The sequence below is a fragment of the Naegleria lovaniensis genome, assembly GCF_003324165.1.
Source record: "Naegleria lovaniensis strain ATCC 30569 chromosome Unknown tig010, whole genome shotgun sequence".
NCBI classification, from domain to species: Eukaryota; Heterolobosea; class Eutetramitea; order Acrasida; family Naegleriidae; genus Naegleria; species Naegleria lovaniensis.
The window spans coordinates 708182-725267 of NW_025407832.1; the positions used below are offsets into that span (position 1 = coordinate 708182).

Sequence of the window (17086 nt, forward strand, 5' to 3'; positions counted from 1 at the left end):
CTCACGTTTATTCTCTGTGATCTTGGTGATGATTTCACAGACGTGCTTGAGGATCCATCTCTTTCTCTCTTTGTGATTGACAAGAGAGAAAGACAGGGTGATGAATTCCACAAATAGAAACAGACAGAAAGCCGCGAATGAATGGCTCCAATATTGAAAGAAAAGGATTTTGCAAGTTAGATCTATACGCACATTATTAGCGGACAACTCTTTCTAAAACACAAGGAGAGCGAGTTCAGAGTTTCTGCTCTCAAACCCTGAGATGATCCCAAAAGCACGCTTTTTCATGCCATTGCCTTTTCTTCCATCTTTACATTTTTAGAACACTGCATTCTAAAAACAAACCTAGGTGCCGTTCATGACAGTTCTTTGGATCCCAAAAAGTTTCAACTTCAACACTTTGCAAAGACTATAATGATACTGCTACCTGTCATGTGTGGATCTACAAATGATTTGAATTTCGCGACAAGTGACTTTTTCACGAATAAGAGTTATGTATTAGTCAGAACTGATGTCCATACCAACATCATCAACACCATTTTAAAAAACAATCACAACGACTATTGGTTGCTTCTATCCTCATCCACTCTACTTGTAACTACCAACTGATCTCTATTACTGAACTCTCTCTAAACCACTGGTCTTCAACATCATTCACTTTTTCGATTATTCTTACTGAACTACCAAATTCAGAACGACACATCAGACCTTAAGCTCTAGAGTCACTCATTTGATCTTCCTGTATTTTGAAAATGAGAAAGAGTACTTCTTCTTCAACTTCTAAAAAAACAACTTCCTCGCCAAGAAACTCCCCAACGAACTCATCGACCTCAAATTCCTCTTCGTCGGCCATTTCTGTGGTTTGTTTGCCAGTAACCATTCTCCTCAATCCGAAAATTCATATTCTTGCTGGAAACTCCTCCATTGCCAATACGTTGTATTTTCATCCGTCGAGTGCTGGTTCAAGCACTGGAAAACATACTTCCTTTAATAATCACGGCTCCCCTCAATCCACCAGTGGTTCGAATCATCTTGGGAATAACAACAACAATAACCACTATTTAAATGTGACTTCTCCTGGCTCACATTATTCCATGACTGCCCAAGATCGAGAGTACTTTTGTAATGCCTTTTATCAATGGAACTTGACGAATGCGAATGGATATTGCGAGTGCTTGAGTGAGTGTTCGGAAACCATGACTCTCAATGGATCTAGCACTGCCTTAATGTATGATTCATCGTTGGGAGGAATGTTTCCATCGGAGAGAAGTTCAACTGCAAGTGCTACTGGAGCCAATGATGTTTGGACTGGCTCTTCATCATCCTTCTCAACGTCGACTTTATCCATGAATACAACAAGTACCACCACGACAGATAAGACTTCTTATTGCTCCACTCCAACGACAGGTTATGGAAAGAGTAGCGATGATCTTAAATCGACCTCTCAAATAAGCGAAGAAATGGAACTTCAATGGATTGATTATATGAAAACTCGTTTCCTGACCTTTGCTGAAGACACTGCAAAATTGGGAAGTGAAATGGAAATCAAAATGATGTTTGTCGAGTTGTTCTACGATCCAGTTCTTGAAAAAGTACCTCCCAGAGTTTTTAAGTCGGTAGAAGATGTCTACACTCGCCTCGATGTCTTTTGTCGAGCATTGGTCCATTTGAAATTGCCTTTTGAAATTGTAGAGTTTGAAAAGTTACGAAATGAAGCGTTACAAAAACATGGCAATTCCTATCAATGGTTCTATTTGAAATATTTACCATCCTTATTGAAAAAGCAACGACTTTTCAAGCATGAATATTTAAAAGACTTTTTAGAGGAACAAATGATTAAGTGTGAACAACCTAGATCAATCTTGTTGAATAGCGATGACATTGCAGCCTCTAATGTGAGCTCTCCCAGAACATTGCAAGCCTCTTCTCAACTTGGATGTCAACAAGTGGGTTTGTTAGATGAAATCAAACTATTATGCAACATGTTCTTGATTGAACTCGGGGACTGGTTTTCTCTCTTTGAATACAAACAACGCAAGAAGATGAAGAAATGGTTTGAAAGAGGTATTAAGAATCATTGCATTCCAAAATATGTGTTGGAAATTTATAAACGAAAGAAGGATAAGAATGAGAGGGCATTCCGAGAATACAAATTTAAGGATGAAGATTTGAATATTAAGCATGTAATTGACTCTGATTGGACGTTTACGAACTGGATGTGTCATGAGCATACCAACGATTGGTATGTGACGTATTCGAATATGCCAAATGTCATTCAGTGGAATTCTGATGAAGACCATTCGGTAGGAAATTTACAATTGAGAAATTCGAAAATTATTGGCTACATTGATCATCCATTAGGACAAGTTGTTAAATCCACCCACTATGATACCCATCTCGAATATTGTTTCAAAAATGTAGAATGGCATTACTACACTCCAATCAATGCATCAAGCAGTACTCAAAAATATCCAGGTGCCTTAATGACAGCGAAATTCGACTTTGATCCCATGTTTTCTTTGAGAGGTGTACAGTTTGTGTTTTCAAGCAAATCTCAATTTTTAGGGGACAGAATGGTTGAAAATGCCTTTCTGTTCAAGTCGAGCGATTTTGTGAAAACGGAAGAAATCAAAGACTTGATCAAGTGTCCATTTGTGGGTAGTAGAATTTCAACCATGGTCGATAAGAACCGAACTCGATACGTAGAAGCTCGAACCTCTAATTTAGGTGGTTTTTTAAACAAGAAGATTATCTTTACAAATCCACTTTCAGCCAAGAAGTTGTGTCTTGATAATTATAATGGAATTTTGAAAGCCATTCATGAAGCGAAAGAGAGAGGTTATGCCATGCCTTCGTTTGGGAATAATTTTTTAGCCAAAATTTTGTATGACTATTGCAAGTATTATTGTGGAGTGGATTTACAAGTAGATCAGCACGTGCTGAATTGAACAACAACGTCATGACAGTTTGGTGATTCTTTCCAACATTTCTTTGGCCAGTTTTGATGTTGTTTTGTTTTTCTAAGAGTTTAGAATGTTTGTAAAGCATCATGATAAAATTCATTGTGTAATATATCCTCTCAAATTCATGATTTTTAGAAAAACGTTGGGGTGAAATACTAAATAATTTAATGTTGTTATTGACCCGAGTAAAGAACTTCCGAAAAACACTGTTCAAAGTTGCTTGATCCTGGTGTTAATACAGTGTCACAACTCTTTAATTTGTACAACGCAATTGGTTCTGCCACAGTCGATTCACACCCGTTACTCAAGATGAGTGAGCATGCCCCTGGTTCGATGTTTGGTATTTGCAGGTATACGTAATCACCTTGGCTATGCACTGACTCCTTCTTAATATTGATGCCAGTAACAAACTCTGCTTTGTCAAATAAAACTCCTGAATTATTTCTAAAGATCAAAATATCTCCTTCAGTGATGTAGATTCCGCTTGCAGGAGGTGATGGTAGCCAAAAGAGATGTCCTTCATCTGTCGAACTTCTCCAAATGTTAACAAGACCAAGTACAACTCGTTGGAATGGATTGGACAATACTTTTTCGTATAGAGTCATGTTATTCTGAGGGTTTCTTCTCTGCTTTTGTGTAATTGTATTAGGTTAGTCAAGATGAAAAAATGTTGAATGGTTGGACAACATACCATGCCAATTCTTGTTTCTCTTAATTTGAACACGATGATTCCCAAGTTTGACTCGTTCAAATCCCTTGCAGAGACAATGTTGTAACGACAAGTGAACAGACAAACAACTTTCTCAACAGAAGAGACGTCCATTTCCAATCGGATCACGTAAAAATTGAGATGCGCATTGTCAGATTTTGGTTGAGAGCATTGTATTTCTTGAGAGTTGTGTGTGATAACCATTTCTTCAATTTTGGGAAACACTAATTCAGAATTGTCTTCTTCCCATCCAAGGTCTTGATAATGTTGCAAATTGAGAGTTTTCAAATATTTCAACGGGTCAGAGTTTGTGTCACTGATTCGGTTGATGATTTTGTCCGTCTTTGTTTTAACTTCTTGACTTGGGATCCGTTTGCTTGTAGGTTGAATATTAATGGACTTTTGTGATCTCATTGTAAGTCCACTTGTAAACGTAATGTTTGCTGTGGGGAGGTTTAAATGGACTTGCAGTTTCTGGTGACTCATTTTTCTTGTGTGTGGGAATACGAAAAGACTTGGTAAACTCTGACGCAGCGTGCAAATAAAATGATTGGAAAGACCATTTTAGACTTTCATTGTTGATTGACGTGCAGCAGCATGCAGCATCACGATGCAGCAAGACGCACCCAAACATCTATAAATCTGCAACGCCATCACGCTTGTTGTCTCTCAAAACAACAAAAAAAATTCACAACATGTTGAGCAAAGTTACTCAATCCATTTCAAGAATGTTTGCTGGTGGCGATTCACCCACCAACGACAACAATACAGAAGAGGAGAGACCTGTGGTCAATGAAGCTAAAAAACGAAAGGTATCTGTAGCATATGGAAAAGATCTCAATGTCAAAAAGTTAGTCGATGGTTTAGCTTATTCACACGACCAAGCAAAGAGTATGAAAGACAAAAAGCTTGTTTTACTCTTGGGTGATACTGGTGTTGGAAAATCCACCTTCTGTTGTGCGTTGATCTCCAGACAAGTTCAATTTAGATATTCAGGAGTACATGTCCAACCTTCAGTGCCTGCAGGTACCAGTAGTGCTGATTTTCCAAAAGTTGGAATGACAGGTAGTTCTGAAACCTTGTTTTGTCAAGCGTATGAAATTGACGGTTTTCCCATGCTTTATGTTTGTGACTGTCCTGGTTCATTCGATAACAGACCAATTGAAGAATGTATTACTTCAAAAATTAGCTTTAAACAAACAATTCTCGAATCTCAAGGAATTGCTGCCATTGTTGTGATGTTCAATGCGAACGAATTCTTTACAAAAGGAGCTGGAATTCAAACCAATTTGGCTATTGTTTCGAATGTACTGAGAGATTTCGATGATGAAGCATTCAAGTCAGTCATTTTCTTATTTAACAGATTACATCATCATGCCGGTCTGATCCACTGTACTCCCGAAGAAAAGAAGGAATTTTTGATGCAAGAAATTTTAAAGCAACAGAAAGTGTATGAACGAGATAGTGAGATTTGTCGATTGTTAAAGGTCATGATGGACAATCAGGATAACGTTGTCATTATGAATGAAGAAAATGTCCAAGAAACAAGAAGAGCAGTTCTTGACAAAATTGATGTACAAAACCTTATTGATAAGTCTCAATTCCAATTTGAATTCAAGAATGATGAAAAGTATCGTAGGGCAGTGAAATCATTGCAAGAACATACTATTCAACTCAAGGATGAAGGAGAAGCTTATAACGACCACTTTAAGAAGGTACTAATGGTCAAGTACGAAAAGGAGGAAGTGGAAAAGGAAATCTCTAATTTAGAAAGTTCTTTACAAAAAGATACTGTTGACTTTTCTCGAAGAAAGAAAGCGTACGAAACTGCTCTCAAAGCTCTAACCAAAGACAAAGAAAAGGAAATGGCGACCTATCAATCCAGAATGGAGGAGATAGATGGAGAAATTTCTCTTCTAAAAAGCGAGTTGAATTTGTTGGATACTTCAGAAAAAGTTGTGGTTGGACATTTAAGCTACAGAGATTGGAATTATTTACTACGAATGATTTCTGTCAATTATGATCTCAGATTTGACACTTTTTCTGAAAATCCTGTTGAAGCTGTCGAACACTTCCAAAATGGAGTTTTTAAACCAAAAGAAAAGCACAATCCAAGCAAGGGCGTCTATCATAAGAATTATTCTATTACATGGAGCCAGAAGGCAGATTTTGACGTGGAATTAAGACAACAAAAACGACACGTCTTGGAAAACAGTATGAGAATCCAAGAAATTTTGAAAAAACTGATCCCCAAAAAGCTAAACGAAAAAGAAGGATATGAACAACTGTTTAACTCCGCAAAGGCAGCAAGGGACGCTTATGTTCAAAAGATGACAAGCGATATTAAGACTGTCGAGGAGTTAGAGCAAGCCATCAAAGCAAATGAAACAAGACTTCGAGAGACCATTGAAAAGCGAAATGATCTTGTTGAAAAGCTCAAAAATTTATTGAGAGAAAGAATTGTTGCATTTTGGCTCAAAAAGAAGAACGAAAGGTTAGAATTGTTTAATCAGATGGAACTTGTTATTACCTACTTTGGACCAGATTTCAACTTCACCAGCAGGAACGCCTTTAAAGGTGATTTCATTGCAACCTTGACATATCTTAGAACCGTTGATTTTGAATCTTTGAGAAGGGAGGTATTTGGTGATGGTATTGTTCAAGAAATCCTTGAATTGCCCTCAGAAACTGTGTTCCTCTCCGAAACAGTAAAATCAACCAAGAATGATCATACACAAGAAGAAGAATTGATGAATGTGGATGTTCAAAACTTGGATCGTAAAGGCTTGGTTAGTTTTCTTGAAAAATGTAAGCTGGAGGTCACTGATGATGAGAGAAACCGGTTGATCGATTATGTAAGGGAGCAAGAATTTGATGGTTTTGGTTTTCTTAAAATTGGAATGGAAGAGTTAAGTGAAGCAGGTATCAAAAAAGGGCCTGGTTTTAGAATCATGAGCTTCATTGAAGGGTTTCATGTTAAATGTGAAAAAGAACTGTAAAATGGATCATTAAAGAAGTGTCAACAATACGAGGAAATGTGGGCATTTATCATTGTCCTAATTGCCATCCCAAATTAATTCCTACTGTTTCATTCTTGAGGTTGTTCATCACTCCAGTATGGTTGAGTTGAGATGTTCTGTACTTGCTTGCATTTCTTCCTTTGAATATTTCAACAAACATCCATGCATTTTTACATCGCAAACATGTTTCTTTTCTGACACTCCTCGACAAAATGACTAACAGTGAATTGTATAATTTTGTTGGGTTAGATTACAAATTCCTTGTACACACACAATTTCGAGCAAAAGGAACATCGGTTATAGAAAAACAAGTTGGTCCTCCAGAACCCCCTGCTTATGGAAGCAACTGATTCAAAACAGACAACAATTCTGGCCTTGTAATTGGTTTAAACAAAACTTTGTCCACTCCTGCTCTTTCGAGTTCTTCTACTTCGTGTTGTAATGAGTTACCTGTCAAGGCAATAATGGGAGTTTTCAAGCCTTTTTCACATTGGGTTTGGATTCCTCTCAGTAGGATTTTTAAAAAGATTCAATATAACAATATATAACTTGTTTTTAATATCAATTAGTCCCACGCAGAGAGGAAGGAGATATTAAGCGAAAGATTTCTTGTTGTTATAGTGGATATCGAGATAACCCCAATTTTTGTACTAAAAAATCAGGTCCTGTGGTGGTTGACCATCCTCAAAAATTATCGTTGAATGATCAAAACTTGAATATTTCCATCAATTAAGATATAAGGAAGTAAGGCGCTGCTGTTTCGTTCGAGTTGAATGTGAAAATAGTTAAATATTTTGTGCGTCCAAGTAGGTGATATGTTACTCTTGAAGTTGGTCATAATTTAAACTTGGGTTTGGGTTTGGTTTATTCTGCCAACATTTTGCCCGATTATTGGGTTCAAAAAATTAAAGTAATCTTTATTCAAGTCTTCTGCACATTCCAACTCTCTTGTAGGAAAAATGCGTCGGCACTCAAAAAAATTTCCAAATCGCTCTTGAAAAGAAGTGGAGCCTCACTCAAGGACAGCAACCAATTCAGCATTTTTGGTAACTCTGAGTGGATACCTAGTGATGACTCGTGAATGAAGGATCATTTCAAACTCTCTTGGGTGGGTGATGCTGTGAGAGCTTCCAACTGACACTTGTTATGATGAGGATGATGACGGTTGCATTTGATGTTGAGGTATTTTTTTCAGAGAAATTTTTAAAAAATCTTGGTCAACCAAAGTGTGTGTTTTACAATGAGAGCCGTTCGCACCACATTCCTTACGTTGGATTGCAAGATGCCGAAGGCAGCTGCAATTCAATGAATTGATTCCAACGTCCTTTTTACGAATTGCAAGATGCCGAAGGCATCTGCACCCTCTCAAATTGATGATTATTCCTTTTGACGAATTGCAAGATGTCGAAGACATCTGCACTCTCTCGCAGTGACAATTTTGCGTGGTCCATTCAATTGCTAGATGGTGATGTTGAATTTTATCCAAACACCTCGTTTTATTGGAAGATTATGACGTTGGAGTGCATCTCTCGTTCATGGTCTTGTTCTGATTTGCTTGTTGCAGTGAAGTAGTGGGTGGATGTTTGAAGGTAGATGATTTCATCAAAAAATGCCTCGTTCTCACTTCTCTACAACTATCATCATCAATGATTGATTCATGCGTCTTTCAATTTCATACCTCGGAATTGAATACACTCCATCCACAGATCATCATCCATGAATTGTATTCATCATCAAGTGTTTGGAATGGATGTTTCTTGAAATTGAAACTGAATGACCAATTTTTGAGTGCTGATCAAGTCCGAACTCGACATTCACTTGACAAGAGTATCACTCCAACGAGTTGAGGTGATCATACCGTCCACAATAACAACAATGATCATGATTGGAGTCATTGATGGAGTCAATTCATTGAATGGGAGTTGTTCCGAAGGTGATCCCTAAGGTGATACGGTCAAGTGAGATCGGCATACCTACTTGACAGATTCTTCTACAACTTGATAGGATTATTGTGCTCGATGAGTATGATACATTCATACTAGTTGTGCTCACTGAATCATCATGTTTGCACAGTAGTCTCCCACCGATGCAATGAAATTTTCTTTTTCACATCACTGTTCAACAGAGAGTGACACTTTCCTGATTTCAACAACATTTTATGATAGTGCATGGTATGATGATGATATACTGTAATTTGTGGGAATTAATGATTTGAGTGGATTTTACTGTCAACCACCTGATAATAAGAAGAATAATTTTATTAATAATTTTTATATTATTTATGGAAGAGTGAAATTAACGGTATTTTATGATAGAAGACATCACGAGGAGTATATTGATATGAATTTTATGGATTGAATATGAAAGAGTTGAGCATGGTTGAGCACCTGAGATGACATTGTTGGTGAGGACAATTCGGAGAAGATCTCTCTCATTTCATGTGCATGTACAGTGTTTTTTCAATAAATATACATGTATTTATGATGATGATCATGTTTTTGTAGTTTGTTTGAGGAATGATTCAATATTCATGGAGTATGACCCTCATGGAGGAGATCTTTGTCAATTTTCTTCGACAATGCTGTGAAAAATGAAAATCAATAGAAAAGTCCAGCGAAAATGAGAAATATGTTTCGTTCACAACCAATGTACAATATTAAAGAATGAATTTGTCAGAATTTAAGTTTTTCAGTCAATTGTATCTAATTATTATGTTGAACCGTGTTGTACAATGTTGGATGACTCGATCATTTTGAATGTGAATATTCTTCTGTACAGTGCGTTCATGAAGAAGAACACCATTTCATCCATTGCTTGACTTTGAATTGATCATGTGTTGTTCGTGGTGAGTGTTGGTGTTTGTTCGTTGTGGAGTACGGCCTGTTGAAAGACTGTTCATTTTTCTTTGACAAGTAGTTGTGAAGTTGATCATGTGTGTCCGTGAGGGTGATGCTGCTTGGCATGATATTCTCCTGATACTTAAACGTAGAGTGTAAGTGTGTATGAGATCTTTGAAGAGTATTTGTATTGTTTGTGGCATGAACAGTGATGTACCCGTTGAATGAATCAGCTCCAGTGTTGGAGCGTTGGTTTATTCGCTGGAGGAGGAATATTTTTAACAAATTTCCAAGTTCAAAACGATAGTAAATTCAAGCCAAAACTTGAAGTGAGGCTCTATTTCGATAAATACTGATTGATATCATCTCTAATTTGAATATGTTGTATAACTTACTGTGTAAAATATTGTTATTAGATTTAAATTGATGAGAATGACTTGTGAAAGAACCATGATTAGAGTGGAAGCAGTGAACATGACAATGTGTGTTATAGTGAAGAGTACAACCATGAATTTGCTTAAAAAGCAATACTATGTGATGTCGAAGATGTCTACATGATGATGAATCGAGTATGTGAGTTGTTCTGTAATATTTGAAAGACGAAAGCGCTGTACCTATCACCTACTCAAAATCACGAAGAAATTTTTCAAGGGTGAAACGAACATTTGGAGATATCTCCATGAATAGTTGCTATCAATGAATGAAATCAGGAATACCCTTGTTTTTGATGTTGTAGAGCTGAACTAACAAGTTAATTTTTGTTGTTGACGTCAAAGATTACATGAGTTGTTGGATATTGTGAGATTTTTCTGAGGACGAAGACAACAAACGATTACGTTGAAGAACACCACAACGTGAAAATGATATGAATGTATCTACATGGTGAGGAGTAGTAAATGAAGAAAATTCTCGAACTGAAGTGATGGATCCATGAAACTGGAGGAGTGCTATCATTCTGAGAAAAATGTTATTGCAATACATGAAAATTTGAAAGTGCTTATTTTTGAGTTCTTCTTCACTATTATGTCATCTGGTGTGATTCTATGAGTGTATGAACAAGATTGACACAATTTACATGTTTCATTCATGAGGCTATTCCTCTTCGACTTGTTCAAAGAAGAACCCTACACATGGTGAGAAACATTCTATGTGAATCTTGTCACCATGTTCAACCTATTATGAGTTGGTACATTTTGGCGACTGGCGACTGGCGATTTTCGCCAACCCCATATTTTATCATGAGATGGAGCTGACTCTGTCATTGTTACCTTAGTTGAGTAGGACATGACATGAGTTGTGAGTGATGATCAATATCATCTCTCAGTTGGGTTTGGCTCCACCTACTCTTTTTTTTGAGCCATTTTAACGACTTTACTATCAAAAAAAAATTTTGTTTTCAATAAGTCCTGTCCACGGTCCGAAGTTAACTGGTGAGGACGAGATATACTCAAATCCTAGGCTAATTTTCATTTGCTTTCTAATGGTGTTGAAATTTCTAAGAGATGTGAAGTGGTTGTTGAGTTATTTCACTCTGAATTTTGAAGGTAAATTGGCCCAAAAAAAAGTTTAATGTTGTAAATGAAGAGAGGATGATTATTTATTATCGGACTGGTATTTCAAACTGTAAAACCAGAGAGAAGCAATGAAATTGGAACACAAGGTTTTTGAGGACTTGGAAATTTTTTTTAAAAATATTTTGGACTCAAATTCCAAGTTCAAAATGATAGAGAGGTCCAGCGAAAATATGAAATATAGCTCTTTTTCAATAAATACTGATCAGCTGTATCTCAAATTGATATATGAAGTGTTACTCACCATGTAGAACACTAATATTATGGTTGTGTGCTGATGACTGACTCCTGACGCGGAAATGTGGTACTCCTAGCCGCTGAATATGTCCGTGAGGGTGATGTTGCTTGACATGATATTCTCCTGATAATTAAACGAAGAGTGTAGTGTGTATTAGAGCTTTGTAGAGTGTTTGTATTGTTTGTGACATGAACAGTGATGTGGGTTTGGCTCCACCTACTCTTTTTTTTGAGCCATTTTAACGACTTTACTATCAAAAAAAAATTTTGTTTTCAATAAGTCCTGTCCACGGTCCGAAATTAACTGGGGGTTGGATTCCTCTCAGTAGGATTTTTAAAAAGACTCAATATAACAATATATAACTTGTTTTTAATATCAATTAGTCCCACGCAGAGAGGAAGGAGGTATTAAGCGAAAGATTTCTTGTTGTTAGGGTTTGGATAGGTGACCGCCTTGACTCGTAATCTTAATTTTTCGACATGCTTAATGATGGGATTTTTAATTTTTATGAAATCGTCGGGGATGGAGGTATATCTATGTGTTGATATGACTTTCATCCATTAATTATGGGTAATTATTGAACTGTACTCGCTTAAAGTAGACCTTTCGTGCATGGTCGGGGTTTTCGTCATCTTTGATGTTGAGCTTGATCCAAGCACATTGTTCGATAGATTTTGAAGAGTAGTACATTCGTGCTAGCGACATCATTGGATAGTGAGCTAAGTTGGTTGAATAGTTCAACAAATGGTGACAGGTGTCAAAATGTCGATAGAGTTTAAGCGACACCTTTTTTGTAGATCTCACGAAAATAATGGGGGTCATGATAGAGCATTCGATCAGGTTTAGGGTAGTTTTCGAGAAAATCAAGTTTAAAGGAGTTTCATCGAGGTCAAAAATTTTTCAAAAAAAAATTAAAAAAAAATGAAGCCAAAACTCCCTGCATTTTTGAGGTGATCATCATCAACATCGGGTCATGTTTCCATTCATCATCATGTCATATTTATATTGATCACATCGAATGTGCACATCATGATCAACATTTATGAGGAATATTTTGTGTGTATGAATACACATGGAAATGATAATCATCAAATAGTACTGGTTGGAATTGTAGTGAACTGCTTCCGTTGGATGTGATGATCATGGAATGAATCTGATGATCGGAATGTTGTTACAGTGATCAGAAACCATAGAATTGATCGTTGATTCAGTTCAAAGTGATGGTCATTTCGTGAATGGTATTCAAGTGAAGTGTGATGGTGGCTCTATGGTAGCGCTGAAAAGTACGATCGAGACAAGTACTTCACATAACTTCATGAAATTGATATGGATGGTTGTTCTGATCATTCAAACAACAAATCATCAGTTTTATTGATTGACATGATTGTTTCATAGAATGGGAGCACTTCGATTTTATCGGAAAACATCATTTCTTGAGAAAGGGTACAGCTCTCCTCTCTTGTTCATGTCATTCATGCTTTCATCAATACACGTTGTGGTCATCATTGTAGAAGTGTTTCATGTGATTGTGATTGGTTGAAAGTGATCATGATGAATTGTTGTTGGTATGTATTGTTGTATGATTGAATGATCATTTTATAACAATTCACTGATTCAGTTTTTTGATAAACCGAAGGTTGCAATGTTGTATAATACGTTGTGAAGAGTATTTCTATGACTGTTGATGATGGATATGATCATTATTGGCGGAGTATCATGATGAATGTTGTAGAGGTGTGATACCATATCCTTCCAAGTGTGATTGTGTCATGAACAGTACACATCAACATGTTCGTCATGATGAGTATGATACATCCATGTTGTTTTTACTCACTGATTCATCAATTTGTGGAAGTGGTGTCTCACTCTTTCAATTCATTTTTCTTTTTCACATGATATTACGATATTGAACAATTACAAGAATATCACAGTGATTTTTTATGATTGTGCACACTAGGATACTGTTATTTTGAAATTTGTGGAATTTATCTATAATAGTTGATTTTGTTATGAGACACCCGAGAAGTGAAGAAAATGATTATTAATTAATTTTTGAAGAGTTGTCAGGAGAGTGATGTAGATAGTTTTTATGGTAGATGAGATGGTGTACAACACATCGACATTAATTGTTGTGTTTGTTCATGTCTAGAATGTATTGTTGTTGAGCACCTGAGAAGATTTCGTCATAAAGTGGATTACAATGTGAGACATGTTTTTTTCCTTGAGTTGTTGCAATCACTCATGTGTTGATCTTGTTCTATTGTGTTATTATTGATGTTGTGGAGTGTTGTGATTCACTGTGTGATGGAAGGATTCACTCATGTCACATTTGACAATTTTTCATGAGATTCTGTGTTGATTCATGATGGCTACGTTGAAAATAAAGAATTAATTCATTGATTTTCATGATCAGTGCATGTGAAATGTATGGTGTATGTGGTTGGTATGCGTCAATGTTCATGTCATCCTGATTTTGAATTTTGTCTGGTTTTACTGACCCTATACTTCCGCATTTAGAATTTATCCAAAAAAATACTGTTGTGATTGATCAGTGTTGTTTGGTGTTGTTGTGATGACGGAATCATGATTGAAATCATTTGTAGTGATCGTAGATGTGTCCTTCAACCGTATTGGATACGTCTATCATGTTCGATGCGATCACTCAACCGATGAGCGTTCAAAGTTGTTTATGAAGAGTGATGAGATGAAACATAGTTGTTTGAATGTTCATTCAAGTTGATAAACATGCTTGTCATGATGGTGTGATCACTTGATAGTGATTGTGTTGATCCATCAATTGTATGTGTTGAGCAATGTTTCAGTCATTACAATAAAGTTTGATGTTGTGGTGGATGATATCTTTGTTTTGTATATTAAATATTCTTTCATGATCATGAAGTACTCATGTCATGGTGAGAGTCCTATCATTTTGAAGTGTTGTGTATTGTTGTGTGCTTGGTGTGATATGAAACTTTAAAATAATTGTAACATTTTCTTTATATGTTGTGATGATGTTCACTACTCTTTGTGAAATTGATATATCATGTTTGCCATGTATATGACAACATATCTATGAAGTATTATTGAATATGTATTGATACTTGCTGAGATAATTGATAAATGTTAACTTTGGAGTGTTTCAAAAACCGTGGTCTTAGTCTCGAATCATGGGTTTGAAACACTCCTTGGGGGTTTGGGGGTTTGGCTCCACCTACTCTTTTTTTTGAGCCATTTTAACGACTTTACTATCAAAAAAAAATTTTGATTTCAATAAGTCCTGTCCACGGTCCGAAGTTAACTGGTGAGGACGAGATATACTCAAATCCTAGGCTAATTTTCATTTGCTTTCTAATGGTGTTGAAATTTCTAAGAGATGTGAAGTGGTTGTTGAGTTATTTCACTCTGAATTTTGAAGGTAAATTGGCCCAAAAAAAAATTTAATGTTGTAAATGAAGAGAGGATGATTATTTATTATCGGACTGGTGTTTCAAACTGTAAAACCAGAGAGAAGCAATGAAATTGGAACACAAGATTTTTGAGGACTTTGAAATTTTTTTAAAAATATGTTGGACTCAAAAATTTCCAAGTTCAAAATGATAGAGAGGTCCAGCGAAAACATGAAATATGGCTCTTTTTCAATAAATACTGATCAGCTGTATCTCAAATTGATATATGAAGTGTTACTCACCATGTAGAACACTAATATTATGGTTGTGTGCTGATGACTGACTCCTGACGCGGAAATGTGGTACTCCTAACCGCTGAATATGTCCGTGAGGGTGATGTTGCTTGACATGATATTCTCCTGATAATTAAACGTAGACTGTAGTGTGTATGAGATCTTTGTAGAGTATTTGTATTGTTTGTGACATGAACAGTGATGTACCTGTTGAATGAATCAGCTCCTATGTTGGAGAGTCGGTTTTTCGCTGGAGGTGGAATACTTTTAAAAAATTTCAAAGTTCAAAATGATAGAAAAGACAAGCCAAAACTTGAAGTGAGGCTCTATTTCGATAAATACTGATTGATATCATCTTTAATTTGAATATATTGTGTAACTCACTGGGTGAAATATTGTTATTAGATTTAAATTGAAGAAACAGAAACTGACTTGTGAGGAAGTGCACGTTTCTCTCCAGAGGCTTTTTTCATGATGATCTTTGATTTCTAGGTTACATACTATATATCAACAATTAGGTATTGATGTTATCTAGATGTCTGTTTTTAAAATTTTAATATTTGTGAAGTAGTTGTTGAGATATTAAGGATCAAAATGAGCTTTCCCGGTCAGATCACGTCAAATGTCCCTCTTGACCAAAATATATAAAATAACGATTCCATTTCTTGGACAGATATTAGGTTTTAATCTATAGAATATTGAGAGAGTTGAATTTTTGGTAGCTACTAAGTAGTTATTGAATTACACTTTAATACTTCTCACCAGTCCGAGAGTTGTTATAACAAATTACCCATTACGATTTAAGGATTACTTTTTTCACGTATTGATAGAGCCTGACCCCTAGAACGTAATCCACATCTCTGTTGAGGAAACTATGAAGTAAGTTTTTATCATGGTCGAGTTAAATCAGGACAGACGATTTTGAGGGCTAAGGCTTCTTCAAAACAAAAAAATAAAAAAATGCTCAAAATGAATCGGAAGAAGAAATAATCGGATACGACTCTTCTGTTTCTTTGGAGATTGACTGATTCAGCCAGTGATTTCTATGTTGTATAATACATTGTGTAGAGTATTTCTATGACAATTGATGATGGATGTGATCATTATTGGTGGAGTATCATGATGAATGTTGTGGTGGTGTGATACCATGTCCTTCCGAGAGTGAGTTTGTCATGAACAATACACATCAACATGTTCATCATGATGAGTATGACACATCCATGTTGGTTTCACTCACTGATTCATCAATTTGTGGAAGTGGTGTTTCACTCTTTCAGTTCTTTTTTCTTTTTCACATGATATTACGATATTGAGCAATTACAAGAATATCACAGTGATTTTTTATGATTGTGCACACTAGGATACTGTTATTTTGAAATTTGTGGAATTTATCTATATGAGTTGATTTTGTTATGAGGCACATGAGCTGTGTTGAAAATGATTATTAATTAATTTTTGAAGAGTTGTCAGGAGAGTGATGTAGATAGTTTTTTATGGTAGATGAGATGGTGTACAACACATTGATATTAATTGTTGTATTTGTTTATGTCTAGAATGTATTGTTGTTGAGCACCTGAGAAGATTTCGTCATGAAGTGCATTACAATGTGAGACATGGTTCTTTCCTTGAGTTGTAGCAATCATTCATGTGTTGATCTTGTTCTATTGTGTTATTATTGATGTTGTGGAGTGTTGTGATTCATTGTGTGATGGAAGAATTCACTCATGTCACATTTGACACTTTTTCATGGATAGCCTGTGCTGATTCATGATGGCTACATTGAAAATAAAGAATTAATTCAGCGATTTTCATGATCAGTGCATGTGAAATGTATGGTGTATGTGGTTGATATGCGTCAATGTTCATGTCATCTTGATTTTGAATTTTGTCTGGATTTACTGACCCTATACTTCCGCATTTAGAATTTATCCAAAAAAATGTTGTTGTGACTGATAAGTATTGTTTGGTGTTGTGATGACAGAATCATGATTGAAATCATTTGTAGTGATCGTCGATGTGTCCTTCAACCGTATTGGATACGTCTACCATGTTCGTTGTTATCACCAAAC

At 36.0% G+C, this 17086-nt stretch overlaps 3 protein-coding genes across 3 annotated transcripts; 2 read left to right on the plus strand and 1 right to left on the minus strand.

Annotated features, from left to right (window-relative positions):
* Positions 1-752: 752 nt before the first annotated feature.
* On the plus strand, positions 753-2948 carry C9374_000723 (uncharacterized protein; the record flags this gene model as incomplete). Its single annotated transcript, XM_044697178.1, has 1 exon — positions 753-2948. One exon carries the CDS (start codon positions 753-755, stop codon positions 2946-2948), a length of 2196 nt encoding a protein of 731 aa, XP_044552551.1.
* Positions 2949-3136: 188 nt separating this feature from the next.
* On the minus strand, positions 3137-4158 carry C9374_000724 (uncharacterized protein; the record flags this gene model as incomplete). The annotated part of the gene is made up of 2 exons (XM_044697189.1): positions 3137-3589; positions 3655-4158. 2 exons carry the CDS (start codon positions 4156-4158, stop codon positions 3137-3139), a joined length of 957 nt encoding a protein of 318 aa, XP_044552552.1.
* Positions 4159-4367: 209 nt separating this feature from the next.
* On the plus strand, positions 4368-6671 carry C9374_000725 (uncharacterized protein; the record flags this gene model as incomplete). The annotated part of the gene is made up of 1 exon (XM_044697200.1): positions 4368-6671. One exon carries the CDS (start codon positions 4368-4370, stop codon positions 6669-6671), a length of 2304 nt encoding a protein of 767 aa, XP_044552553.1.
* Positions 6672-17086: the final 10415 nt, after the last annotated feature.